The sequence below is a fragment of the Gallinula chloropus genome, assembly GCF_964237585.1.
Source record: "Gallinula chloropus genome assembly, chromosome: 4".
NCBI classification, from domain to species: Eukaryota; Metazoa; Chordata; class Aves; order Gruiformes; family Rallidae; genus Gallinula; species Gallinula chloropus.
This window is the reverse complement of record NC_140088.1, coordinates 88,166,795-88,194,049: the sequence shown is the minus strand read 5'-3', so window position 1 is coordinate 88,194,049 and position 27,255 is coordinate 88,166,795. Positions and strand designations below refer to the sequence as shown.

At 41.7% G+C, this 27,255-nt stretch overlaps 1 protein-coding gene across 1 annotated transcript in view; it reads left to right on the top strand.

The window, feature by feature from the left end:
• Positions 1–348: 348 nt before the first annotated feature.
• The window catches only part of KDM3A (lysine demethylase 3A), a gene marked incomplete at its 5' end in the record, with an annotated part of 32,131 nt that continues 5,224 nt past the window's right edge, over positions 349–27,255 (top strand). The window contains 18 exons of the mRNA XM_084262859.1: positions 349–519; positions 3,252–3,407; positions 5,481–5,591; positions 7,172–7,274; positions 8,144–8,268; positions 8,758–8,830; positions 8,915–9,003; positions 11,148–11,299; positions 12,385–12,947; positions 14,210–14,411; positions 18,090–18,304; positions 21,479–21,631; positions 21,835–21,930; positions 22,232–22,359; positions 23,717–23,903; positions 24,346–24,515; positions 25,854–26,090; positions 26,523–26,694. Of these exons, the coding sequence (XP_084118985.1) occupies positions 349–519; positions 3,252–3,407; positions 5,481–5,591; positions 7,172–7,274; positions 8,144–8,268; positions 8,758–8,830; positions 8,915–9,003; positions 11,148–11,299; positions 12,385–12,947; positions 14,210–14,411; positions 18,090–18,304; positions 21,479–21,631; positions 21,835–21,930; positions 22,232–22,359; positions 23,717–23,903; positions 24,346–24,515; positions 25,854–26,090; positions 26,523–26,694 (3,103 nt within the window). The remainder of the gene's footprint in view (positions 520–3,251; positions 3,408–5,480; positions 5,592–7,171; positions 7,275–8,143; positions 8,269–8,757; positions 8,831–8,914; positions 9,004–11,147; positions 11,300–12,384; positions 12,948–14,209; positions 14,412–18,089; positions 18,305–21,478; positions 21,632–21,834; positions 21,931–22,231; positions 22,360–23,716; positions 23,904–24,345; positions 24,516–25,853; positions 26,091–26,522; positions 26,695–27,255) is intronic.

Sequence of the window (27,255 nt, the reverse complement as noted above, 5' to 3'; positions counted from 1 at the left end):
TTCCTTCCACCCCCCCCCACCCACCCAACGGGGAGGCAGATGATGAACAGCACCGCGGGCAGAGAAGCATCCTGCGGGGGTCTGAGGGCTGGGCTTGAGCCCCTTGAGAAGGAAGGGGGGGTGTTGAGCGGAGGACGGGGGGAGAGGAAGAAGGAAGCGGCGCTGCTCCCGCCCGCCGCGGCCCCCGCGGCTGCCCTGTGAGGCGGGGCCGGGAGCGCGGCCTGGCAGCTGACCGGCGCCTTGTGTTGCTTGTTGGGTTGTTTCGGGCTTGTTTTGGTTTTGTTTTGGGTTTTTTTTATTTCTTTATCGTTTCGTTTTTTCTTCCCGGAAGCCTCCCGATGAGTTAAAATGGTGCTGAGGCTCGAGGGCAGCTGGTCGCTGCTGGTGGGGAAGAGGTTCCTCAGCCTGTCGGAGGAAGACGACAGGCCGTGGGACACCAACCGCATCTTGGAATGGCCCTGGAAGTCAGGCAAGATCCGAGCGGTTTCGCACACGGACATATCCAAACAAGACCTGAAGGTAACCGGCAACTTGTAAAGAGGCCGTCTGAAGGGAGAGTGCTTGCTTGCCCCGTGACCTCCAACTGCGTGTGTGTGTGTGTGGGGGTGTGTGTATGTACAGATATACTGCTGGGGGAGAGAGGTCGTCTTGGTCAACTTGCCTGCTTAACGTGCTGGAAAACGTGTACCTGCTGGTTCAAGCCCCCTGCGTGCGTGTCCCAATGCCAGGCATTACCTCAAACTGTTTATAAACCTGCTTTTCTTCCACCAGTGCTTTTGGAAACCAGGTTTCTGTTGTGCCCCTTGTGCCTAGGTTTTGTTTCTGAGTAATTTCTAAACATTTAGATAGGGAGCCTGCTTTGGCAGGGGGGTTGGACCCGATGATCTCTTGAGGTCTCTTCCAACCCCTAAGATTCTGCGATTCTGTGATAATTTAAGACGTATCAGTTGAAAAACCATTGGGGTTTTTTCCCTCCAGGGGTTGGATTTACTTATGAAACTGAAACACTCTTGTTGATGGGATGGGTGACTTTTTCTTTCTTGCCCTTTGAAGTGGCTGGTAATGATCAAGTACTTCTACTGTTTGAAAAACGTGCTAAATCCGTGTGTGATGTTGGTTTCTCTGTCTCTTCTTACATGGTGGCTGCTTCTTAATGATCACCGATGGGGTTTTTAAATGTGCAATCACTTACTGCATACTCAGTGCCATTTGTTACCTGCGGTTTGGGTGGAAGTCAAGGGACTTCCACAGTTTTCACTTTGAAGCTCTCAAGGGGGTGTTTGGCAACTGTAGTCACTAAAACTATTCAACCATGTCTGGGCAATTGCTGTAGCATACAAAGTACTCGCTAAGGACAAACCACCATTGTAGTAATGACACTTAGTTTACTCGTCCCTTTACTCATTTCTACAAGGGACTTTGGAGGCAGGGTGTTCTCTGACAGCAAGAACGGAGCCACCTTTCAATTAAAACTCTTCCACTGCCTTTTATAAATGGGAAGAACTTTTTGCCTGCTGATTAACTGAAGAAGCACCTGCTCCTTGTCAAACAAAAAGAAATTGAATGTGTTTCTAACGCTTTTTTTTTGCAAGTATAAACTTTGTTATGAAGAGTCCTGAGTTGTTGGAGGCTGAGCTCCTTGTTGTGATCTGAGGCAGGGGTGGAGCTTTCTCCATCTTTGGCCAGTGGGGCTGTGTCCTTGCCATACTTGGACTGAGGAGGAGGATGTTGCTGCTGCAGAAAGCTCTTCTTAAGGACCTTCTCTGGGACGTAAAAGGAGAAGGAGCACAAGGAGCACGTGCTGTTGGGGACTTTGCCGTGAGCCTTGTAACTGGTTACAGTTCTGCCAGGAGCTATTGTCTTCATGCATTCTCCAGTGAAAGTGCTACACAAGTTGCAAAGTAGGCAAAGTAGAAAGCTTTCATATCAAAACATGTCATCTCCTTCCTTTCCTCTCTTGCAGCTCTGAGGATGAGTGATGTATAGTTAGGTCTAAGATAGTAACGGGGTGGAAAAAAGTCTCTAAAAGGAGTAGAAATGTATAATCTTTTACTGTAGTGTTAAGAGGAAGCTACAGAACAGGAGGACTGTCAACTGCTTTTGAAAGAATTTTCTAAACTGTATTTTCCTGTTTGTGCAGTGTTGATACCATAGGCAAAACAAGCCATTCTAGTTCTGGTGCTGGTGCTGTTTGCTTATCTCCTTCAATTGTTTCAGTGAACTTCAAAATGACTAAATTCATTCCGGCACCCCATTAGTTTTACTGCTCCTGTCTGTGGTAATGCTGTTTTGTGTGCATGCTTTTACTTGCCTTTCCACTTAGAGGGAAGCTAAACACAGGGGAAAGTTTCTGAGAGTCACTGAAGTGATGTTTCTCTGCTGTTAATTAGTTAAATGTATTTAGATTGGATTGTTACGCATTATGGGAAGAGGGCGTGATTTTTCTGAGAACAGTGTTCTCTACCAAGACATTCCAGTTTCTGTATTCAGACAAAGCTGTATGTAAGGTCTTTCCCAATCCTTTGCTGATCTCCCCATGTTGCTGATGAAAGAAGGGTGATGCCATCCCAAAGAAAGTAGCCAAGCCACCATGTTTCTCATGAAATGACAACTGCTTTCCTCTTAAAGAGTTTGTATAGATGCTTCAGAGATTCATAAAGATAAATACCAATTAAAGCAGGCAGCAAATGGCCCTTTTCACATTATATACTTCGATCACCTTTATTGGCTTAGTGTTGTTTGTGCTTTCAAAAATTAAGTTATTCTTTGGGACTCTTAAAATATTCCTGGGAGAACAGCTTGTTAATTGAATTACTCCTAAGTTGGTGGACAATGCACGTGCCACTGCTGCATACAGCCCTTTAGAGTTTTAAGGGGTTTGTGTGTCTCTGTCTTTCCCTTGATGTTAACACACTTAACTGTCCTTGAGCAGCAGAGGACTTCTTGAGATGGGAAAGCTGGATGCATAAATACGAATATTAATGATTTATGTGATGGTAATGATGGCAAACCAGTTAACACCGGTTATTATTTATAAAATACCAGGTCAGCCACAAGTGCTTTAGTGATTGCTTGATTCTGTGTCAGAAAGGCAATAATCATGTTTTCAAAAGTGCTTATTTACTTCTAATGTTTGGGGTGTATTTTGTTTGATTGGTAGGTGGGTTGGGGAGGAAATTATGGTTTATCCTTTTCAGTGTGTGTCTGAATTTTGTGGTTAGTCACTTCTTCACTTTGTTTCCTTTCTGTAGATTTGTGTGGAATTTGATGATGAACCGTGGGAGAAGAGAAGATGGATAGAAGTCTACAGCCATAAAATGAAAGTATTCCTGGTGGAGCAAAAGCTGGTACTGGCTGAAAGAAGATCTCAAGCCAGTTCTATGTCTCCTGTCCAGTGGCCTGCAATGGTAAGTATATGCTTGGGCTAACTCACCTTGGTTCTGTAGTTCCATCTTCTAAAGACAGTGCTGTCACCAGTGTGAATTTCTCAAGTAGAGCTCCACTCCTATACTCCTGCATGTAATCTGAAGGGAGACTAAATCTCCTGTACAGCTAGGTAGAGCTTGCAGGCATTTGAAGTTGGTATGTTTTGGTTGGTAAAACAAGAAAGTGTGTTTATGACTTGGCTTCCCTCCCAAACTATTACTCTGTACGATCCTAATTCCTTCTCCATCTAGCTGCCTCCTTTCATGAAACTGCAGTTAACAATAAGGAGGAAAAGGGTGTAAGTAATAGGTTTCTATGGGTAACCTGTATTTTTATCTTAAGTTCTCGTTGCATTCTGCCTCAAGTACTGTTCATTCTTAGTAATACTTCATCTGAGACAAAAATAATTTGACTGACACAGTGACAGCTGACACAAACCTCACTTGTGAGAGTTAGGTTTTCTGTATATAAAAACTTGAGCTGTGCTACACAAGCCAGAGAACTAAGCTTTTTTTAACTGCCATGCATGGCTGGCTAGGCAAAGTAGCCATCAGACATGAGCAGAGAACATTTCTTAATGCATTGAGCCAGTATGGTTTATAGCTTTGCTTGACTACTTTGTATGTTGCTACTCACAAAAGTAGTTGTGAAATCAACTTGCTCTGTTAACTCTGCTGAAGTTGTAGTCCATGATTTAATAGTCCTAACTGTGCTTGGTATGAAGTCTGCAGTGTAACCCTGCTGCATTTTTAGCTGAGCCTTTTTCCTAAGCTAAGCTAAACAGATCTTTATTCAAAATAGGGCCAAACAGTATGGGAGGAGTGGAAAGATGAATCCTTAATTTGATTTCCTGACCTGTGCATTAATATCAGCAGTTCTACTGGTAGATTTTGCTGATACAATGTTCTTTCAACTTAGCTGTTGTCCCCTTCTGAGTACCTGAGAAATTCCTACTGGGTACTTCATTATGTGATGTGTCAGTTCATGCAGTGTACATGTTCCAAAGCTCAATTACCAGAGGAATGATGTAAGAGAGAGCATAATACTGGGGCTTACCTTAGCAAAAAAGATGACTTCTCCTTTTACCACCACACATGGCAAGAAAGAAGGGGTCACAAAGGAAACATGTGGATTAATTTATTTAAGTCTTGATGACAACTCACTGATCTAAGTATAGGGGACAGAATGTTTCTGACAAATGGAATAGCTTTGCAGAATTCTTGTAATGCCTTGCTGCTCCTGGAGAGACTCTCATTCCTCTTCTGGTGATGCTGCCCCTTTGCTAATGCTGTCCTAACTGAACTGAAAGCAGCAAAGGAGAAGGCAGTCTTTGTCTGTTTGATCAATCCTTGGAAACCCAAACACTTCTACCAAAATTAGAATTTTTTTCTCTTAAATGGGGCACAAATGTACCTTTCACATAGGGAGGAGTTATTCTTGCCACTTCAGATGTTCCAGGCTCCTGATGACTACTCACTCAGAGCTGTTACTGGACTAAACCTTGGACCTATTAGGAAAAGTTCATTTTAAAGGAAACTTTTGTTTCTTTTCTGTTGTTAAAGCCTCTGGTATACCTGAACCAACTTCATCCTTGTACAGCAGTGGTATAACAACTCGGAGGCTATCCAAGTCATCATCATACATGCCCAAACTAAGGCTTCAGTGTGTTACTAGTGAGCTTTAAGAACTTTAAAGGAAGCCATGCAGCAGGCCTTCATTGATTTGCTAGTTATTCCCCCAATCTCCCATAAGGAGGGGTTTTCATTAACATATCCACAAATAGAACTCTTAATATTAGTAAATTCTTCATGCTGAGATGAATGATTAATGATTGTTAATGACAGCCACCAACTCCCAACTCTAATAAACAAAATTAATATCAAGTATAATCCAATAACTCCTTTATTAGGCATGTATTGTATATTTTATTAAAACTTGGTTTATTTCAAGAGTTGCTTGTAGATGTGACAACAGAGAATTAGATGCAAATCTAAACTTTAATGCAAATGAGATTTTTCTTACTGTTTCTATGAGAATGTTTGTCATTTTTCTAGACTTACAAATCCTTAGTGGACAAAGCTGGTTTGGGATCAATGGTTTCAGTACGCTATCTTGGTGAAGAGAGATGTGTTTTTCTTTCTAAAGACCTTTTGACACCAATTCAGGTAACCTTGTATGGCATTATGAAGGTGGAAGATAAATCTTTTGGTATTTAATGTCAGTTGAATATATTCTAAAGGCAAATTTTAGATGGCTAAAAAACTTGGAGTGAGTGTGTATTGCCATTAACTCATAGACACCAGTATGTAGTAAAAATCTGAGGCTGACCCAGAACATGGTCACTTCAGGGACCTGGATGAGGGAGTGTATCAGGACAGCTAGACAGCTCAAGTGACAGCAATTGCATCATGTTGTTTGGGATAACCTGGAAGAGTTTCCCTTTGTCCTTGTGTACTTGACTGTCAGTCCTAAGGGAGGAGTTGTGGGGATATCTGGAATAAATCTTACTATTTAAGTAGAAAGAGATGATGTCTAAACCTAAACAAATGGGGAGAATGTAAATGAGGTGGTTGAATTCTAGTCCCTTTATTGAGCACCAAGAGGAAAGTTTGTTAGTGAAAATGATGTAGAGATGGGTTGAAACAGTTGTCCTGTGTGACTGACTGGTCAAGCAGTTTGAGGAATAGTGTCTGCTACTGGTGAAGGGTTCAACCTTTTTCTGAAACTAGTCTGAAGACATTTAAACACTCTGCATAAAGCTTGTAATAGATGTCCCATGTTGAGACTGGTGGTAGTGCCATCATTCATGTTGGGCTTTGTCTTGTTAGCAGTCAGCAAATAGATAACTCACTTTGAGAGGCTTAACAAAACCACTTAGAGCTACGTTTGAGTTGTAGGTTAACTTGCCTTTGTTGGCTCAACAAGAGAGTAAAGATTTCTTTATGTAGAAACCTTATCTCAGTACTGCAATGGAGAAGATTGGTTTTCTGCAATCTTGAGTAAGTTTCTTGACAACTAGCTCCTGATCTTTCTGCTTCTTACAGATACCAGAGCAGTGCTTGGGACAATAAAGAAAACAAAATCCTTCTTAATGGCATTCTGAGTCATTGTTAAAAACTTGCTCTAAAGGTTCCATTTTGGAATCAATTCTTAATGTTGTCAGGCAGCTTTTTTTAGATAATATAGGGGAATAAAACCCCTCCAAAATACAAATACATGTAAATAATTCATAATGATTCAGCATAATGTAGCTGACTGCTTTCATTCATATGAATGCTTTATAATGGTGTCTTGAGATGGACTGGATCCTGGTGTCATTATTGTAAATAGAAACATAAAATCTAAAAGGCTGTGTTTACAGCTGCTCAGGACTACTTGTGAAGTGCTGCTTCTGAGAATTAAAAAGCCTAAATTAAAAAGAAAAGAAGGTGGCTCGTTTAAACTTTGTTTTACTGCATTGCAAAAGAAAGCTAAGCCAGGTTATTTCAGAACTATATTAAAGTGGACCTGGAGAGCTCGCTTCAGCTGGGTTTGCTGATGGTTGTTCCAGATTGCTGGTCAGGAAATTATCTCTGCCTCAATAAATACAGTATCATAGGAGCTGAAGGAACACAGAGTAATGAGAAATTTGTTGGACTTGTATGAATCACTGCTATCTTGTTTCTGAACATGATGGGAGTTTGTTAATCAAAAGGATTATCCTTAGTGCAAACTTCTTTGTTTTCCTGTTTTTTTTTCTAACTAGGATATGGACAGTTCTAGGCTTCATCTTAAGGATGATCAAAATGTTAATGAAGAAATTCAGGCTTTGGTTAAGAAACACCTAGATGAAACACGCTTGGTACAAGGTACAAGCATGCTCTGTTGTGGTAAACTCTGGCAATAAACACTCAAGTCAAAAGGGAAACCTTTGCAGTGATGTACTGTAAATTACAATCATCTGTGTTAGGGGTAAAAGCTTTTTTTAAAAATACCATTTCTTCTTTATTTTGCAATAGTGCAAAATGTGAAGGATTATAGAATTAAGTTTCAAGTATGTCCTTTCTAAGAGTAAGAATTTAGGCATGTGTAGATGGCCTGGGACTTAGAGATATCGAATTTGTAGCAATTACCACTGAAATTATTGGGAGTTGTGGTTGTTTTTTTTCAAATAGCTTAATTTACTTTTATTCTTTTTGGTCTGCTGGTTTTATAAAACCTTCTGAAGTTTTCTATAAAGACTACTTTTTAGTCAAGCTAAAATTGTAACTTTTACATGTGCCAGCTTCAAATTCTTAGTTGCTGGGATCATACAAGCATATTTCTAGTTATATGCTGGTATATGCAAGAAATATTTGGTTTATAGAAAGATAGATATTGAAACTTTAGAGTTGTAATTTCCAGTGCTATTAAGAGAGGAAAAATTCACATCCAGTTGCTGAATCTTCATTTCTGTGTCCACTGATCTGCCTCACTGTCAAAGATCTCCAGGTCAGTCTGGTCTCTGCTTCATGCTTTAGCCTCCAGAAAACTTCATTGGGCTATTCCAGGAAGGAGGTAGCTGGAACATAGTTTTATCACCTTTCCCTCCCCTCAGCTATGTGGAAGTTGTCTCAGGGTTCTCAGTTTGTTTTGATTACTTGCATCCTGCATGCAATACTGTTTGCAAATTCATGTTGGTAACTCGTGATCTTCAGCTTTATCTGAAGTGTCCCTCCCTCTCCCTTTCTTTTTTTAGGTGGAAAAAATATCATTGGTTCCAAAATAAGAATTTATAGCCTGGATCCATCCACACAGTGGTTCACAGCAGTTGTTGTAAATGGTAATCCAGCTACAAGAACTCTGGAAGTCAACTGTCAGGAGGTAAGAACTGGGTTTGCAAACAGAGATAAGGAATGGGTGGGATCTTGTGTTTATCCCCCCCACCAAAACCATGTTTAATTCTGTCCTTGCTGTAATAAGATTAAAAAATTTGGGATCAGTGTAGTGCAGAATAACCTGTTAGCCCAAAGTGTTTCTGCATTACTTCATGCTGCTGGTGGCATCATCATATAATAAATGATCTTCTATAAAATACAACAAAGACCTGGAATTTTTACTTGAAGAGTAAAAACTCATGATCTTGGTTTCTTTGATTTCTATGTAGACAGTGCCCTGAAGCACTGCTATTTATGCAGGTTTCTATGCAGAGACACTACTACAACCCATTGTTAAATTCATCTTAGTCTTCAAAAAACCTAGAAATTAAGAGTCTAAGCTTAGTCTGTGCCACAACATCTAAGATAAATGCATTCAAACAGTGACATTCACCTCTCTTAACTATCTGCTTCTGTGTTTTTGTTCCTTTCCAAGATTCCAGCTTTAAAAACTCTTGATCCAGAGTTGATTCATGTCGAAATCATATATGACAACAATGGGAAGTGTGGTAAGACCTATTATTGCTTGTCCTTCAAATCCTAAGTAGCATACTTGTTTTAAATAGACTGATCTTGATCACCTTCTATTCCAGATAAATCTAAAAAAATTGGGAGCATGAAAAGGAAGTCATCTGAGAATAGTGGGAGCATTGATGCTAAGCACACAAAATCTTCTCCTGAGGTAATGCCTTGCTGTGTTATATATGACTGTTATATAATAGTTATGTCATTTCTCAGAACAGCTTTAAGTAAGGATTAGATAGGAAAGTGGAATAATAAATATAATCCCTGGGAGGGTGTGTTGAGTTTTTTGAAACTTGTCTAGGCACGGGCAAAACATCTTGTCCTGTGGTAATCTGAGAAAAAGTTACTGAGCCTTGAAAGCTGGGGGCTTTTGAACTGTGGTTTTTACTCCCTCCTGCTTAGGAGTTGGCCTGCCTGGCTGTGTATTCTGTAATGGGAGAAAACACAAAGCAGTTCTCAGGTTTATAACATTTGCTTTTCATCTTATTTCCTTAATGATTTTGTACTTACACCCAAAACCTTCAGCCACACTTGCATACTTTGAGGATTCAAGCTGCACAAGCAGCAGTCTGTTGTTTCTGTACAAATAGAGAATAGGACTGTTTATTTTTCTAGTACTTCCTTGTCTACATTTATTTCTTTTGTGAATGGCCTGTCAAAGGCCTCAAAGGTCAAAAGATGATGGGGGAAACTTGAGTATAGAAATGAAAATCAAAAATAAAGACTTCAAGCTTACCCTGTCACTTTACCCCAGTGTTTCAGACCAAAACCTGCGTGTTAGGCAGGAGCAGCCTTGTGGAAGCTCTAGAGTGGCTGTAGCAGCCTGGGGTGGTTGGGTTAAGTTTCAGCTTTTTGGTTTCGTGTTCCTGGCTTCTGTGCAGTCACTCCCTGTGCTGAGTCAACTGTGTAGAGCTGCTTAATGACTGGATATCATTATTAGACATCTCTAACGGCCTCACAGAGATACAGCATGAGGTAGCAAGTACAGGGTAGGATTCTTCAATGAAGACTGTGGTCCTGTGTTTGCTGCTGAGGAAGAGCCTGCAGCAAATGTGCATGAAGTAGCTAGTGCATTGCAGTCATGTTCTGCTCGTGTCCTTTCTCTAGCTCGTGCTTGTGTACCTCCAGCACCTCCTAGGTGCTCAGCTTCCTGCTGTTCCTTAGCTTTCTGCATGTTCAACCACTAAGCAGCCTGCTTGATTCATGCAGAGCTGGTCTCTCTTCCCTATTTATTCCACACGTCCTGCAGAAGAGTTATGACCTCAAATCATATCTTGTTACATCACAGTTTTTCCTTAAAGTAGCAGTTTACTCTCTTTTGATTTATTGAACTTTCTAGTTTGGCTTCCTTCAAATGACTGGATCCTTTATCTTTTTTTTTAGTCTTTGGGAAATGTCTTGCAGCTATTTTCTTAAAATGGTTACAAGTGAGTGCTCTTTCTAAGGAGGAAAACAAGCTCTGTTTGTTTCTTTGGCTTTGGTGGATGTGAATATATGGGAGTGATAAGCTGAAACCATTTTTTCATTTTTCTTAGCATGTGCTAGCACTCCATTTCTAATATGCAGTTAATTAATTCCAGTGGGGGTTTTTTTGAGAGCTTGTCTCAATGCCTGACAGCTGTGTTATACCAAAGCAGGAAGGAAATATTTTGGAGTTGATGGTAACGAGTCTGTAGTATAACTTCCAGCAGTAAGTGGAACATGTAGGAGTGGAATGTGGATGTTAGAACTGAGGAAGGAGTCCTAGAGAACACTACTGTTTGTAAAGACACTTGCTGATTTGATAGGTCTGTTGTATTCCTTCAGGAATACTAGATCTGTGAGGCTGGGTTTCTTCACTTAACACAGAGATTTTCTCACTACAAAGAAGTTCACATCTAGATTTTTGTTAGTGTTGTCAGACTAACTTTTTAAATTTTCTCTGGGATTTTCAGATGAGCTCTGAAAGCTATTTCTGAATTCTGATTTTTCCAGTTGTTTTAGAAAGATCATTGTGCTGACAGTTACAAAGAGCACAGGTTTCTATCTTCCTTTCCACTTGCTTAACACACCTTCCTCAAAAGGTTTGTTGGTAATCAGAGGAAAATGAATTAACATGAACAGAGTTTCATGGAACCTGTGAGGCCTTAAAGGACATTTTAAGGTCTTTCCATCTTCTGGATTGAATGAGGAATAGTCTTCAATGAGCATTATTAAATGCAGTGGAAAGGGCATTAATGTATCTTTAATTTTAAGCTGAACCTTGCAAAGCAATGTTTCTGTTACACTCAATTTCACTAACAGTTATAATTTCCCTTGCAGGTTTCTCCCAGTCAGGGACATGTGCAGTCTGTACCAACTGTGTTGGGTGAAGCATTGCTGGGATGTACCCCTGCTAATAAAGACCAAAGGCATCAAGGCCTGCCCCTGCCAGCTAACTCACCACCCAATCTTGGTGCAGAAACTCCTCAAGGGTAAGGAAGCAGTTTATGCTTACACAGACTTCTTTTGTCAAAAAGTAATTCAAATTCTTAGCAAAATAAACTTGGAGGTTATTTTAAAGAGCTGTAGTAACTAAGTCTTCTGTAATTTTGGCATATAAAGGTGTTAAATTAATTGCCCTGGATAGTAATTTGCCTGCCTATGCCACTGTTTTAAATCATTGATGTAGTTACCCTTCAATTTCACAGGCTGATGTAACTGTTTCATTGTACCAATCTGTAAACTGATGGTTATACATGGGTGTGGTGCATAGTTGTTTTCTTTCAAATGCATTCTTCCTCTGCCTCCAAGACAGATGGAACACATTTAGGCAGGTGTCCTGTGTATCAACTTCTTGCAGATCAAACACAGGTCCTTAGTTATTTTTTGTGGAACACTAGGGGCTTTAAACTTCTTTACTACCTCCAATTCTGTCACAAAAAGTAAGCATAATGATAGAAATAACATGACAGGAACACACCCCACCCCCAAAAAAAACCACCCACAAGAAAGTGTTGTGTATAAACTTTTAAATGTAGGTTTTTCCTCTTGTATGTGTCTTGAAAGATAAATGTTGAAAAGATGATTTCTTTTTTTTTCAGCTTTTTGTGTGTGGGAGTGGTTTTACTGCCTTCAATATAGATTTATAGTGCCAACTAGAAGTTCCTTGAGTATTACAATCTCCTTTTGCAGGCAGGCAAGTGAAGTGCATTTGGTTATACAGCTGAGGTAGTAACTGTTTAATTGTGCAAGAAGGTAGTGAAAGTAGCTGTTGTACCTAAATTTGTGCCTCCATGCACATACAGCTTTATCACTCTGCCCAAAAAAACAAACTCAAAAACCAAAACAAACCCATAAAATTCCAAAGACACCCCCAATAATAAAAAAACCCCAAACAAACAAATAAGCAAAAGCACAAACCTATGCAATCCCTCACAAATTTTAAATCTTAGTACATCAAAATTTAAAGTATATGATTAAATTGCTTCTTTTAAGAAGAATATGACTGTGTTGTGCAGCTGATGCCCTGGTTTGCTTGACACCTTTTTCTTTGATTCTTGCATGTCGTGTGTTCCAGCACCTGCAGACGAAGCTTACCAGAAACTCATCCTTCTTGTCTTAATACTGGAATTAAACCATTGAAGGAAGACCTGACAGCCTTTCCGAAAGTGGGATTTATATCTAAAGAACAAACACAAAATCTTAATGATCAAAATGGTAAATATACTTCTTTGACAACCTCAAGATCTCCATCTTTGACTGATTCAGCTAATGAAAAAGGAACCAACCTGAAAAATACAAATGAACCTCTTGTGAAGCCCACAACAAACTTTGCAAAAGAATGCATTTCTGTAAAACAGTTACAACACCTTAACTCTTCCATAGCAATACCCAGAGTCAGCAGCACTGTTGAGCTGCAGAGGACTTTAGATTGTAGACCCTCAACCTCAGATGCTCATCTTCACTCTCTTACTGAGTCTGGAGTTAAATCACAAAGCAGTTGCAATAGCCACAAAGGGAACAAGGTAGATGAACTTGTAGACATGGAATTTTTTATTAGAAGAAACTCAAATGAGATTCTTTATGACAAAAATGACAATGAAAGCTTTTGGACTGGAAGTGCCAAGGTCCAGGATAATAGTAAGTATTTTTACAACTTCTGCTGTTTGACAGTCCTTGTAGTTTCTGTGTGTCTGTATACAAAGTAGGTCCTCTGTGACATACACAATACTAGTAATTTCAATTGTGTGAGTGAATCTGGAACTTGAGTTTGTGGGATTTATTTTTTCCAAGAGCAATGTGGTAAAATTGAGAATAATGCCTTTCCCTGATTAAAGGAAAAGGACTAATAATTAATTTCTAGAAATAAATGGTTACAGAAGGAATGCATGAACAGAATGGCAGAGTGGGTTATAAAAATAAGATTGTTTGAAATGCAGATGATGATGGTGTAATGAGACTGGTCCTAAATTTTGGAAGCATGGTGAGAAAAGATTTGTTGAGAACAGCTTTGATTCTTCCAAGTGAGGTCTTTCATTTAACAACTACTCTGAAAACCAAACCAAAACCCAACAAACAAACAAAAAAAAAACCCAACAAAAAACCCAAACTCAAACTCCACCCAGCCCCCCAAAACTCCACCTTGTTTCTATATTTCCTGTGACCCAGCTTCACCTGATAAGCTATTCAAGTGAGACAGAGATGGAAAGGCTGTAGCTGGTTTAAGGAGCTAGACTACAGATGTTGTGTGTTATGCTGTGCATCTGGTGGTGTAGCAGATCATTCTGGGAACCTCCCTACACACACCCCCCTTCTTTCTTCCCAATCTCATGTTGCTTCACCTTGGATTACCATGTGCTATTCCATAATTAACATGGCTACACAGCCAGCTAAGTGGTCACTGTTTTGCCCTGCTAGGCCTCACCTGCAATGTGTGAGGAAGAGAGGTGTTTGGCAACAGTGATATTAAGGTGCTGAAGGCTGTGGCATCATGAAGGGTGAAAACAAGACTGAAAAATGGCCAGGTTGTACTTCTGTCTTCATTACTTGTGAAACAGGATTGCTCCATGCCCTGGCCTACTCAGTGCTCAGGTACTTCAGCCTTGATGGCTGAAGAGCTTTATTAAAAAGCAGATGCTGTTTTAAAATAGTCCTGTCTGGAGGAGCAAAAGGAGCTGTTACACTTGGTTCTGCAGACTGTGACTCTGTGGAACTATAGCTTGAAAAAAGTTTCTCCTGACCTGCAAAGGTGCTATCTGCCAGCTGTAAATACTTTAGCATGACTTGGTTCCAGTGCAGTGTGGAACTTAGAGGAAACATTGACATGGATCTGTCACTGCATCTTTGTATATAGAGAGAGAGAAACTGAAGCCTGTCTGACCTAACACTGCTCTTCCCTGCAGTAATTGTTCGCAAGTCAGTTTTAGCAGATGCAGCGAAATTGAAGAAGCTGCAGCAAAGTGGAGAAGCATTTGTACAGGATGGGTCCTGCAATAACATTGCACCTCACCTGCATAAATGCAGGGAGTGTCGTTTGGACAGTTACAGGAAGAACAAAGAGCAAAAAGACTCCACTGTCTTCTGTCGGTTCTTTCACTTCAGAAGGTAAGAACAATCTTTAGACCTTCATGTTCTTTTAAGTGCCCTGTATGAGTGAGCTGGGGCTGTTCAGCCTGGGGAGAAGAAGACTAAGGGGGGATCTAATTAATGTTTATCAATATCTGAAGGATGGGATGCAGGGGAAATGGGCAGCCCCTTCTCAGTGTCTGTGGGGACAGGACAAGGGGCAATGGCTGCAAGTTGGAGCACAGGGAGTTCCACAGCAACATGGGGAAGAACTTTTCCCCAGTGAGGGTGAGGGAGCCCTGGGACAGGCTGCCCAGGGGGTGTGGAGTCTCCATCTCTGGAGAGATTCCAGCCCCGTCTGGACGCCGCCCTGTGCAATATGAGCTGGGGAGCTGCTTTGGCAGGGGGTTGGACCCCATGAGCTCTGGAGGTCCCTTCCAACCCCTGTGATTCTATGTCTGAGTTGGACACCTGACCTTTTTAGCTTTTCTAAAGGGTGGCTGTTGAGCACTTGCTGTTACCTAAAACATGGATCTTCACCTTTCAGGGCAGATGAAAAAACAGCTGTTTGGTCAAAGGGACCTCACTTAGATCTGGTTCAGAATTAATAGATGTCAGTGTTTTGCTGTTAAGTGATAAGGCTAATACAACAAAGTAATGAGAGGTTGCCTGTGGTGGTTTATTTAGCCTTTAGAAATTTTTTAGCTGCTTGATTTGAGTAGAAAATATTTTTGGCAGGACTTTAAGTCTTTATTTTGCATTTCTGGGCTGTGTGCCCATGGGATAACATGAGTTTAGTTAGAGAGCTACAGCTCAGTAGTACTGGAGATACTAGTGAGAGGGTAGATTCCATCCATTTCTCCCAAAGTTTAGTGGTTAGACATGTGAAATATTAGACATATATCCACAGCTGTGGAAGAGTTGCATAAAGTGGCCAGGGACTTTTGGCTGGAATCATGGAGTAGTGATGGACAAAGCATAATTTATGTTGTGTTACTTCATTTTGTTGTACTTCACAGCTAAGAGTTTGTGCTGTGGCTTTAAGCTTTCCATAGAAACATTTAGTCAGTAAACTCATTGGTTTTCAGGAGGGCTCACATGGAAGGGACAGCAAGTCAACTTTAAGGAAAACCCAGGGACTGAGTGATGGTTGCTCTTCCTAAACCTAATCAGCAGCTTTAGATCCTTTATCCCCATCTATACCCCTGATTCTTAAGTTGAACTGTTAAGGTCTTTTGATGTTTTATCTCTTAAGACACCACAAGGAACCTTTTCAGAAAGGGTGTTCAGCTGTTACTTTAAGCCTGTCTGTAAGCCCAGGGTGGATGCTGTCAAACTGCAGTGTCTGGATGTTTTTCTAACATGTCCTTTCCTTTGTTTTCAAGTTGTGTAAATTTTTTTCCATGAACTATTTGATCTCATGTCCAGATGTTGTTGTATGCTTCTTTTTATTCCCCCCACAGCCATTTAAGCTTTGACACATGGACTATGTTTCATGGGAAGAGAGTAATACTCATGATTTTAGAGAGGAAAGGTAAAAATTCTACTTATCACAAGGCAGATGGGAAGCTTATTCCCAGTTTTGATTTTTAGAGGAATTTCTTTTGAGTTTCTAGGCAGAATAAAGAGAAGCTACAGGTCTGAAGACCTTTTGAAGAGATAAAACTGAAAGCAGAATGGCTACAAAGATAATAGAAAAAAAATACTCTCTCATTTGCTTCTTGAGGCTTGTTCTTCAGTGTGACACTGCCCCCCTGCATGTTTTGTAGCTAAAGATTTAAAGGAAAAAGATGTGTTACTAATCCATTATTTAACCTCAGATTAGAGTTTTTACTGTACTAAACCTTGGGATAATCTGACATTAATTGAAATGTTCAAAAATGTGTGAGATCAGATGTGTTTTAACCATGCAGCTGCTTGCTTATCCCTTGCCTCCAGTGGGATGAGGAGAATGGGAGCGGGGAGGAAGCCTTGTGGGTTGAGATAAAGTCAGGTTAATAGCATGAAGAAGAGAATAATAATAATACATCTGAAATAAGTGATACACAAAAGCAATTGCTTGCCACCTGCAGAAAAATCCCAACCCAATGCCCAGTCTGTTTCTGAGCAGCGATTCCACCCCCTGGCTAGCTTCCCCAGTTACACACCGAGCGTGACATGATGTGGTATGGAGCATCCCTTTGGCCAGTTTGGGTCAGCTGTCCTGTCATGCTCTCCCAGCTCCTCCTGAGAAGCTGAAATGTCCTGACTTAATGGAAACACTGTGACTGAAAAATAGTGTGGCTGGGGAGGGGATTGTGCCCCTGGACTGGGCACTGGTGAGGCTGCACCTCGAGTGCTGGGTCCAGTTCTGGGCTCCTCACCATCAGAAGGACATTGAGGTCCTGGAGCGAGTCCAGAGAAGGGCAACCAGGCTGGGGAAGGGGCTGGAGGGCAAATCCTCTGAGGAGCAGCTGAGGGAGCTGGGGGTGTTCAGCCTGGAGAAGAGGAGGCTGAGGGGAGACCTTCTCACTACCTAAAGGGAGGGTACAGAGAGGTGGGCGATGGTCTCTTCAGCCAGGGGACAGGAGATGGGACAAGGGGAAATGGGCTCAAGCTGGGCCAGGGCAGGGGCAGAGCAGATATTAGAAACAAATTCTTCCCTGAAAAGAGTTTTTGGGGCCTGGAACAGGCTGCCCAGGGAGGGGCTGAGTCACCTTCCCTGGATGTGTTTAAAAAAGGGGAGATGAGGTGCTCAGGGATCTGGTTTAGCTTGGGATGGGAATGGTTGGACTTGATGATCTTAAAGGTCTTTTCCAACCTGGTGGTTCTGTGAACTACCTCACAACAACTGAAGACATCAGAGTGTTATCAACACTATTCTCATCCTAAATCCAAAGCACAGCAATATATATATAGGCTACTAAGAAGAAAATTAACTCTATCTCAGCTGAAACCAGGACAACAGAGTAACAAGAGATTATGCTAATACATCTTCTCAAGGTAAAAATCCAGACTTGCTGTGCAGTTGAAAGCAGTTGAATCCTCCAGTTTAGAACTGTCTCTTACTGAATATGAAATCTGTGAAGTCTGAAGATGACATTTGTCTGGTAATATCAGTTGCCAGCCTGTGTTTTCTTGCTACACTTAACACTATAGGGAGCACATGTTTTCATCAGAAAGTCTACAGCATTTGGTAAAAAGGCTCCTGAAAACATGAGCAGAAGTCTTGATGTTTTGTATTTAATAGACTACTAACAATACAGATCTCACTCTTTCTACCTACTCAGAATGACTCAAGAATATCTTACTCAAATTTCAATGGATTTTTTGGGCACCTACTTCCAAATTGTTACTGAAATACAATATGTTAAGATGTTCTAATGTTTCTTATGAGTTGTATGTAGTTCTAGATTAAATTATTACTGTTACCTCCTCCTGATGTGATCCCTAGTGCTAATGAATTTTAAAAAATGTTAACTTCACTTGCTTTTCTATGAATATTTTGGAAATCTACCTTGGTATTAAAAACCCTCAAACAGCCAACCTAGTGGATTTTTAAGTACATTAAGCATGCTTAATGACAAGTATGTTTCCCTGTGTCTGTTGCAACCACTGAGTGTTAAACTCCTTGATGTGCAGTATCCATGTTTACAACTCAAGCTTTCACTCACTGGAATGAATGCAAACTAACCAAACATGTGAGTTGATGGGTTGTTTTTCTCCCCCTTTCCACAGGTTGCAGTTCAATAAGCATGGAATATTGCGTGAGGAAGGCTTCTTAACTCCAAATAAATATGACCCTGAGGCTATTAGTTTATGGCTGCCTTTATCAAAAAATGTTGTGGGTCTAGATCTTGACACAGCAAAGTATATCCTAGCCAACATTGGAGATCACTTCTGTCAGCTAGTGATATCTGAAAAGGAAGTCATGTCAACGATTGAGCCACACAGTAAGATCAACTTGTATTAAAATAAGACATATTTTATTGCTTTATGTGAAACTTTAGACTCCTGATCTGTGTGAAAATACATTGCATGCAGTTGGAAAGGTCATAGAAGATTTAAGTGTTTCCCTCTCTTGGCAGAGAGGTAATTGTTAAGACTCAGTGTTATCCAGTGTTGGTAACTCTGCTCACAGGAGCCAGGAAAGGGAAAAGTAACTCTACCCTTCATGTCAGAAGACTTTTCTCAGCTTATCAAATTACTTTTCCTGTTTCAGAGAGTGTAATTCTGTTATGAAACAAAGGGTAAAAAAAAACTTAACAGGCAGCTGACAACAACCTATTCTTAGTGTGTAAATAAAGCTTTCATTTTGATTGCAGGTTCTGTTAGATTGCTTTGGTCCTTTTCTGTTGTTCTTGCATAATGAACCTAATGCTGCCTGTCAAATCAGTTAAAAAGTAGTTGTTTTTTTCTTTTTCTCTATCTGAATTTTTCCAGTAGTGCTGTTTTGAGTGATTTTTATGTTCAGCCCTGCTAGGAATAGACCAGAGAAGGTGCTATTCATGGGGTGACTGACTGCAGAGTGCAGGCAGGGCAAACCTTGCATCTGCCAACACAGGGTTTTGTCCCCATTGGAAGCTTTTTGAAGCAAACATGAGCATACAGCTGGGGAAGGCTGTGAAGCTTGTTACATAATCTCTTCTCTGAATAGTGTGACTCTCAAAACTGTTTGGTTTTTGGATTGTAACTACCTGACTGAGATGTAGCATGGCTTAGAAAACAGTCTACCCAGTGTCCTCTGCATTTGGGTGTGATATTGATGTTGTATGAAGGTTCCTCTGCATTTGGGTGTGATATTGATGTTGTATGAAGGTTGTATCAGTTTACCAGTCACTCCAAAGTTTTGAATAGAAGAAAAACAACCAACCAAAACTGAACAGGCTTTGTGTGCCCTTCAAAAGGGGAGGGAGAACTTGAGGTATTTCTGAAATACTTGCTGTGTGTGGTCTTACCCTGGGCCACTTGGGATCTGCAAGCTCTGCTCTTTGCTTGAACTCAAATGTATACAGGCCTGTGGAGCCACAGTATCAATAGCTAGAGAGAGTGAAAGGTACAGAGGAATACTGAAACACCTGCAGGAGGGTGAAATTTGGTGTAGAAGTAATGAAACAATGGGGAGGTGTGTTAGCATAGCTCCCAGAAACATCCTCTGCTTAAAACCCAGTGACATGTGAGGTCTGGAGTTTGGTTTGAAAGGAACAAAATGTCATTAAATTCCTCTTTGACTCTTTATTGCTCTGGAATTATTGCCCTGTGTGGGAAGGAAGTAATTTGCACTCTAGATACTGATTCATCTTTGAACAGTTGAGTGAAAGAGTTGCTTACTCAGTTGGCACAGGACAAGGTAGATTCTTCTGTTACCATGACTTGAAGTTATGGTAAACTTTTCTACACAGAAGTCAGCTGAAATGACACCTCTTAATAAAATGTCTGTCTTTTACAAACTGACCTTGTCCAAAAATGTCAAAATACTTTTTTCAGATACAACTTTTTAGGGTAAAATTAATTTTGAATATTTTTGCACTGCCCAGTATGGTTCAGGGTCAGCCTTTCCCTCTCACCAGTTACCAGACTGGTATGTGGAGCCTCAACACAAACGTGCAAGGGAGAGAATTATTTGGGAGGAGTTCCTTAAAGGGTTAGTAGGAAAGCACAAATGCAACTATTCCCATGTAGTAAAAGATTAATCAGTGCAGAAAGAACAGCTTGTTAGGTCACGTTGCTCCTTGGCCACCAAGTGCCCACAGGAGACCTGCTGAAAGAGGAGGTGGGATCAAACTACAGGGAGGAAACAAAAGGGACAACATGCAGAAAACAATTCTTCATCCTGTTTTGGAAAAGTTAGAGGATTGGCCTAGAAAATGATAAATATAGTGCTTGTTTTTAAGAGGCAGAGAAGAAAGGAGGTGGTGATATTTAGACCTCTGTCTCCTGGAAAAAATTTTGAAGCAAATAGTCTGACAATCTTGCCTCCTACTTGAGAACAAATTGTGCCAAGCTATTCTAGTTCTGTTCCCTACATAGTTAATGGGCATTATACAGAAGAAAGCAACAGATGTCTTGCATCCTGGTATGATTTTTCTTTTTTAGCATGCATTAGGACATGGTCTCTCATAACTTGCTTTCAGAATTAAGAAACATTGTGGGCAGAAAAGTTTCAGAGACGTTACAAGTGTGGAAGGAGGTAGGAGGAGGCAGATGTGTGCGTTCTGTCTAGTCTAGTTTTTTCTAAGGTGGTGACATAATGAAATGAAGATCAAGCAAAAATAAGCTGTATGTAATGAGGTTCTGGAAGAGCTTGTAATTTTGGGGAAGATACAGTCAGTGTTTGGGATACTTTGCATGAACTGAAGAAGTGACTTGGAGGAAGGAATGGTGGAGTAGAATGGGTGCACAGTGGTCAGTTCCTGAGAGAACAACAACTCTCCATCCTGAGGTGGTCTGATACACAGCCATAAACATATAGAAAATCCACCAAAAGGAAGAAAATGGATTAAAGCTAAAGGAGGGAAGGGTTAAATCAGATCTTAGGGGAAAGTTCTTTCCAGAGAGAGTGGTGAGGGGCTGGAACAGGCTGCCCAGAGAGGGGGTGGGTGCCCCGTCCCTGGGGGTGTTCAAGGCCAGGTTGGCTGGGGCCCTGGGCAACCTTGTGTAGCTCCAGGCCTGGAGGTTGGTGTCCCTGCCTGTGGCAGGGGGGTTGGAGCTCTGTGATCCTTGGGGTCCCTTCCAACCCAGACCAGTCTGGGATTCTATGACAACTACTTGCCTGCTATGCTATTGAATAGCCAAGCTGGTTGTGGTGAGCTAGGTACTAAGCTTACCTTGCCAGCAGTAATTTAATTATTCTTTTGAGGGTAGTTGTGGGATTTCCCCTTAGGAGAACATCAGCAGTGTGCCAGCTCACAAGGAATGAGAGATGCAGTTGGTGCTGCACAGGAGAGAGTGAAGTAGTTTTGGTGGCTTAGACCTGCTCTTCTGAATCTGTGACAGCACAGGCTTTGTTGTGGAGCTCCAAGAAGAAAACCTGAGTTGCTAAATCACTAAGGTACTTTAATGTAGTTACATTCCCCAGGCACATCTTCTGTTCCCTTTAACCCTCTGGCCTGTGTTGGTTGCCCCAGGACAGGTGGCCTGGAAGCGCGCGGTCCGCGGCGTGCGAGAGATGTGCGACGTCTGCGACACCACCATCTTCAACCTGCACTGGGTCTGCTCCAAGTGCGGCTTCGGCGTCTGCGTGGATTGCTACAGGATGAAGAAGAAAAGCTTCCATGAAGGTGAGGACACTGACAACAGTGACAGGCAAAGGAGAAAGGAAAAAAAAAACCCTCTCTTCTGAACTTGGGAGTCAATGATCACCTTAAGCTAAAAGACAATAAGCCATTCCACCCATGTTTTGCTGTGTCAGTGATCTTAAAAAAGCTTGTTCAGAGGAGAAAAGGTGTGCTAGTAAAACAAATGTCATGGCTTTCTTTTACAGATGATGACTCTGATACTTTCTCCTGGTTCAAATGTGTGAAGGGGCAGGTACATGAACCAGAGAATCTCATGCCTACCCAAATAATTCCTGGAAAAGGTATTTCAATTATTTCATCGGGATGAAGAAAAGGTTGTAGGCTTTTTCTGTCTTTTGTATGTTTGCATTGTATTGAGAGGTTTGTTTTAGTCCTAAAGTTAGTAAAAGCTTAGTATTTATACTCCAAAGTGTGGGACAGCCAGTGTACTTAGTATTTTACTGTCTTTGACATTTACAAAGAAGTAGCAAAACTTCTTGTTCAGTGATGAACTGTGTTTGCATACTATTGCTTAAAAAGTCTTACTGCATGCTGGATGCTCTAATTATGTGTGAGCTCACTAATTACACTCTCTTCCTGCAGCTCTTTATGATGTTGGTGATATTGTTCACTCTGTAAGAACGAAATGGGGAATAAAGGCAAATTGTCCCTGTGCAAATAAGCAGTTCAAGGCACTGTCAAAGCCAACTCTGAAGGATGAATCAAAACAGGTATTGCTACTGTCTCACACTATGTCTGTGTAGTATACATTTACCTCAGCCTCCTACCTGTATTTTAAGTCATTGGTAATTGATGTCATAGCTATGCTGATCTTGACCACTACTGACAGCCCTGCTCTGTAGGGTTTTGTTCAGAACTTGTATTCAGTATTCATCTTTCTGGTTCAGGACTTGCTTTTTTGAGTTTTGGGAAAAATCTGACTGGTTCCCTTTGACAAGCTGATCCCTCAGTAAGTGACCTATCATTAAAAAATGCTCAGTGAGGATTTTCTAGAGTAAAAATAGGGTTAGACTGAGAGAAACCTTAAGAGAACAGTCATAAGAAGAGACTAGTGGGAATGGTTGTGAAGTGTAGGCTGTCCCTTGGGTCCTGGAGATCACAGAATCACAGAATTGTAGGGGTTGGAAGGCACCTTGAGAGATCATTGGGTCCAAATGTAATACAAGATGTAATACAAGATGTAATACATGCAGCATCTGAAGGAATAAGCAGGGTGGGAAAAGGACTGGAATTCATAAAAGGACTAAAGGCAAAGAAAACTGAGGGCTAGAGCAGTATGGAGAAGCATTGATTTCTCTGGGAATCCTGGTAGAAGGTTTGCTGCTTGTTGTATTAAAAACCAACCAAGCAAAATCTTACCATGTATTTATTTATAAATGGATGTAGTATTTTCTTACTTCTGAAAATAGAGCACATGTTAATGGCCTGGTTTTGCAGCATCTTGCAAGATGCCAGCTTAATTATGTCATTCTAATTTTGCTGTATGCTTTATTTGTAAAGATATTTTAGAGCAGAATGAACTTGATTTTGGTATTGGTAATTGATAGAAGAGGTGAAAAATACTCTGTGGTGTTAAAAGGAAGGAATGTGGTTATGTGATTCAAAAGTTAACTATGACTGTTTCTCCAGATTTCCTCTGTCACCATGGACAAACAGCTGCACTGAAATTTATCTACACTTCTCTTTCTGTAAAATTAGGTACTGCACTGGTGGGGTCAGGATCTGCTTATCTGAACATCAGCTTTCACTAGAACTGTGAGAATATTTGGTTCCCAGAGCAGTCTCAGAAAACACATCTGGGAAACTCAGCTTTCTGTGCTGGTCTTGAGGGGCAGGAAGGATTTTGTTGCCTGCTCTTAAAGTCAGGAGATGCTGAATCCTGCTGGATCGCAGTCTCTGGGTGACACAGAGATGCAGTGCTGACCTCTTGTGGAGATCAGGCAGATTTTTGAAGGGCCAAACCGTATTTTTGGTGAAAGAATGGATTTGGACACGAGGAATGCTTGCTTCCCCTTTCTGAGTAGAGTGTGCTTGTGTCTCATCAAGTTCTCACTTGTGTTTCTTCAGAACTCAGTACCTGGAGAGAGGACCAGCCTTCAGCAAAACAGTTTTGTCCTGAGCCCGCAGGTGGCTGCACACGATCCTCCTCTTAAGTCAGCCATTGGAAGTAAACAGACTGCTTCAGGAAATACTTCTCCATCATTAAGTTGGCTATCAAATCTAACAAGTGGAAATGTGAATAAAGAAAACAAAGGTATGTGCAGAACCAGTGACATGTAAACCCTTTGTGGCTGTTGGTCAGAAGAACATTGATCAGAGCCAGCAACATCTTGCCTTGAGAATAAGGGATCTGCCCCCTGTGATGAGTGTTCAGTGCCTGCACTGCAAAACTGGTCTGTGGCAATGCCTTGGAGTCAAACCAGCAGGGTTAAAGCTGGGTTTATATCCCCTGGATGCAGGTGTTCTTGGAAATTCAGTTTGAGAAGGTGTTTCTTTTACAATGTGTGATGTTGAAAGCTTTGGGGCATTGAAGCAAGTTAAGCAAAATGAATTTTTACCTGCATGTGTTGAGAGGGGAGGGATATCTATGTGTGTACATACATACACACGTGCATATGGAATGTCTTCTGCTCTGAAAATCCAAAGCATATACTTCTCCTGGTTCATTCCTAGATGTGTTCTCTTCTTAATTTCAGAGAAACTCCTCATACCTATTTCAAAGAACGAAAACAAACCCCTTCAGACACTCCCCAGTTTAGCCAAGCCAGCTGCAGCCCTGCAGACCTTCAACAGTGCAATACTGACACCCGTGAGCAACAACAACACCGGCTTCTTGCGGAACCTGTTGAACTCCTCAGGAGGAAAGGTACATGGACAGCTTTGTTTTACAGGTCTTTGGCAGGCTTAGACTACTCTTCTAAACCTGTGACAGCTACCACAGGCATTTGCCAGAGGTAAAATTCTGTCTTCATTTGGGAAAAGGATTTAATTGAGTGTCTGTGTTGCAGTGACCTTGCTAATGCTGTCTAGTGTGGTAGCTTCATGATTCTACTCTGCCCTCGGGAGGCCCCAGCTGGAGTCCAGTGTCCAGAGCTGGGGCCCCAGGACAAGGAAGATGTGGGACTGTTGGAGAGGGGTCAGAGGAGCCATGGAGATGATCAGAGGGCTGGAGCAGCTCCCCTATGGAGAGAGGCTGAGGGAGCTGGGCTGGGTCAGCCTGGAGAAGAGAAGGCTGTGGGGGGACCTCATTGCAGCCTCCCAGTCCCTGAAGGGAGCAGAGGAACAGGAGGGGAATCAGCTTGGTCAAAGGGTAGATAATGGCAGGACAAGGGGGATGGATTAAAGCTAAAGGAGGGAAGGGTTAAATTAGATATTAGGGGGAAGTTTTTTCCAGAGAGAGTGGTGAGGGGCTGGAAGGGGCTGCCCAGAGAGGGGGTGGGTGCCCCGTCCCTGGGGGTGTTCAAGGCCAGGTTGGCTGGGTCCCTGGGCAACCTTGTGTAGCTCCAGGCCTGGAGGTTGGTGTCCCTGCCTGTGGCAGGGGGTTGGAGCTCTGTGATCCTTGGGGTCTCTTCCAACCCAGACTAGCCTGTAATTCTATGCTAGCAGCAAGTCTTGCTTGGTGAAGGATTGACAGCCAAGTCCTAAAGCAGATGAATGCACTGAGGCTCGTGTCTGGCAGCCGTGTTAATTGGCATGTCCATTAGATTAAGAAAATCAGCATCAAGAAACTTACAGCTGGGAGGAAAAATGTGAGAAACATTCTGTGGGGGTGACTGTCTTATCTTTCCCATACCTTGTCTGCAGACTGGTTCACTTCAGAGGTTCCTGGGCTTTGTTTGCTCTCACAGACACAGCTTTAAAATGGTGGGGTAGAACACTGGCACCATGAAATTCCCAGGAATTCCTTGATGAAGCTGCATTTCTGTTCTCTGATAGAAAGGAAGTCCTGTGCAGTGCTGCATTTCATAGTTTTCTGCAGCACTGCTGATTAGTAAATCAGAGCAGAACTTCTCATGCCAGAAATGGCATTTACTGATGGTGAGTTTCTAGACAGTGAAGCTGTGGAGGCTTTTGTTTCTCTGCATGAGAAAACACGGTGCAAGTGGCAGCTACCACCTTAAAGAAAAGGCAGCAGGGGAGTGCACAGGCTTCTTTTTGTTGGTTTTAATTTCTTCTGGGTGTTTTTTTTTTCTTTTTAAATCAGACAGACAATGGACTGAAGAGTACACCCAAAATCCTTGATGACATTTTTGCCTCTCTGGTGCAAAACAGAGCCATTACAGACTTGCCTAAGAAACCTCAAGGACTGACTATAAAGCCTACGATAATGGGCTTTGACACACCTCACTACTGGCTGTGCGACAACCGCCTGCTGTGCCTGCAAGATCCCAACAATGAAAGTAACTGGAATGTCTTCAGGGAGTGCTGGAAGCAGGGACAGGTACTTCAGTTCTCCTGCTTTCTCCATATTCCTTTGGGGTGCTCAGCCCTGTGGTCAGAGTGCTGGTACAAACTTCCCTGATAAGCAGCACTCAGCCCTCAGCAGATGCACGAAGCCAACACCCTTAGATCCTTAAACACATCTATGTTTTTACTGCCTGAAATCAGTTTTCAAACACACTGCTGAACTTAGGGCTCTGTAAAAATACTGCCTCATAGCTTGAGAGAATGATTGAATGCATGGCATGGTTCTGGGAAGGCAGGCTGGGCATCTCTCTTGGAAAGTGGTATTGGCAAAATACCCACGTTCAGGTGTTTGGTACATTTTTTTTTGTATTACCTCACTCTGTTTGGGAATAGAATTTGGGTGTTTAATGGTTCTTATTTGGGTGTTTAATGGTTCTTCACAATATATTATTGTTCTTCCTCACAGCCTGTGATGGTGTCAGGAGTGCATCACAAACTAAATGCAGACCTCTGGCGACCAGAGTCCTTTAGGAAGGAATTTGGCCAACAGGAAGTAGATCTGGTTAACTGCAGGACTAATGAAATCATCACTGGAGCTACAGTGGGGGATTTCTGGGATGGATTTGAAGATATTTCATGTAAGTTGTGTGAATTTTTGTTCTGATAGGTAAAACACTCAGCAGCAATAATCTTTCTGTAGAACAAATTTATTATCCTTAAGCAGCCTCAAGCAGCATAAAAGATGTTCCAGGCTTTCTTTTCATCCTGGACACTGTTTGTGATGTAGTATCAGCATGTATGCTTGTGGGATGGGTGCACTGGGGAGGACTCTCCTTCAGGAGCATGTTTGGCTGCCTGTAGTCTTTTGGAGAAGCATTCTGAGAAAGTTTGGGATCCTCTTAGCAAGCAGGGCCACCTGTCAGCTTCTTTGCCAGGTTGTGTGAAACATACTTTGTGGAGCATTGGTGCTCACCAGGTAATTGAGTTCTGAGGTTTAATTTGCAGGTGCCTTTTTTGTTACTAAGGAACAGAAGTTATTTTGTATAAAAATGGGTTTGGGGAGATGAACATGAGGTTTTGCATTGTTTTCACTTCTAGGTGCAAACCTTTTCCAGGAGAATTAATACTTGCCATGGCATCTGGAGTTCTACTTCATCTGCTTGTGTGATGTAAATTAATGGAATTCAGGACTTGGGGCA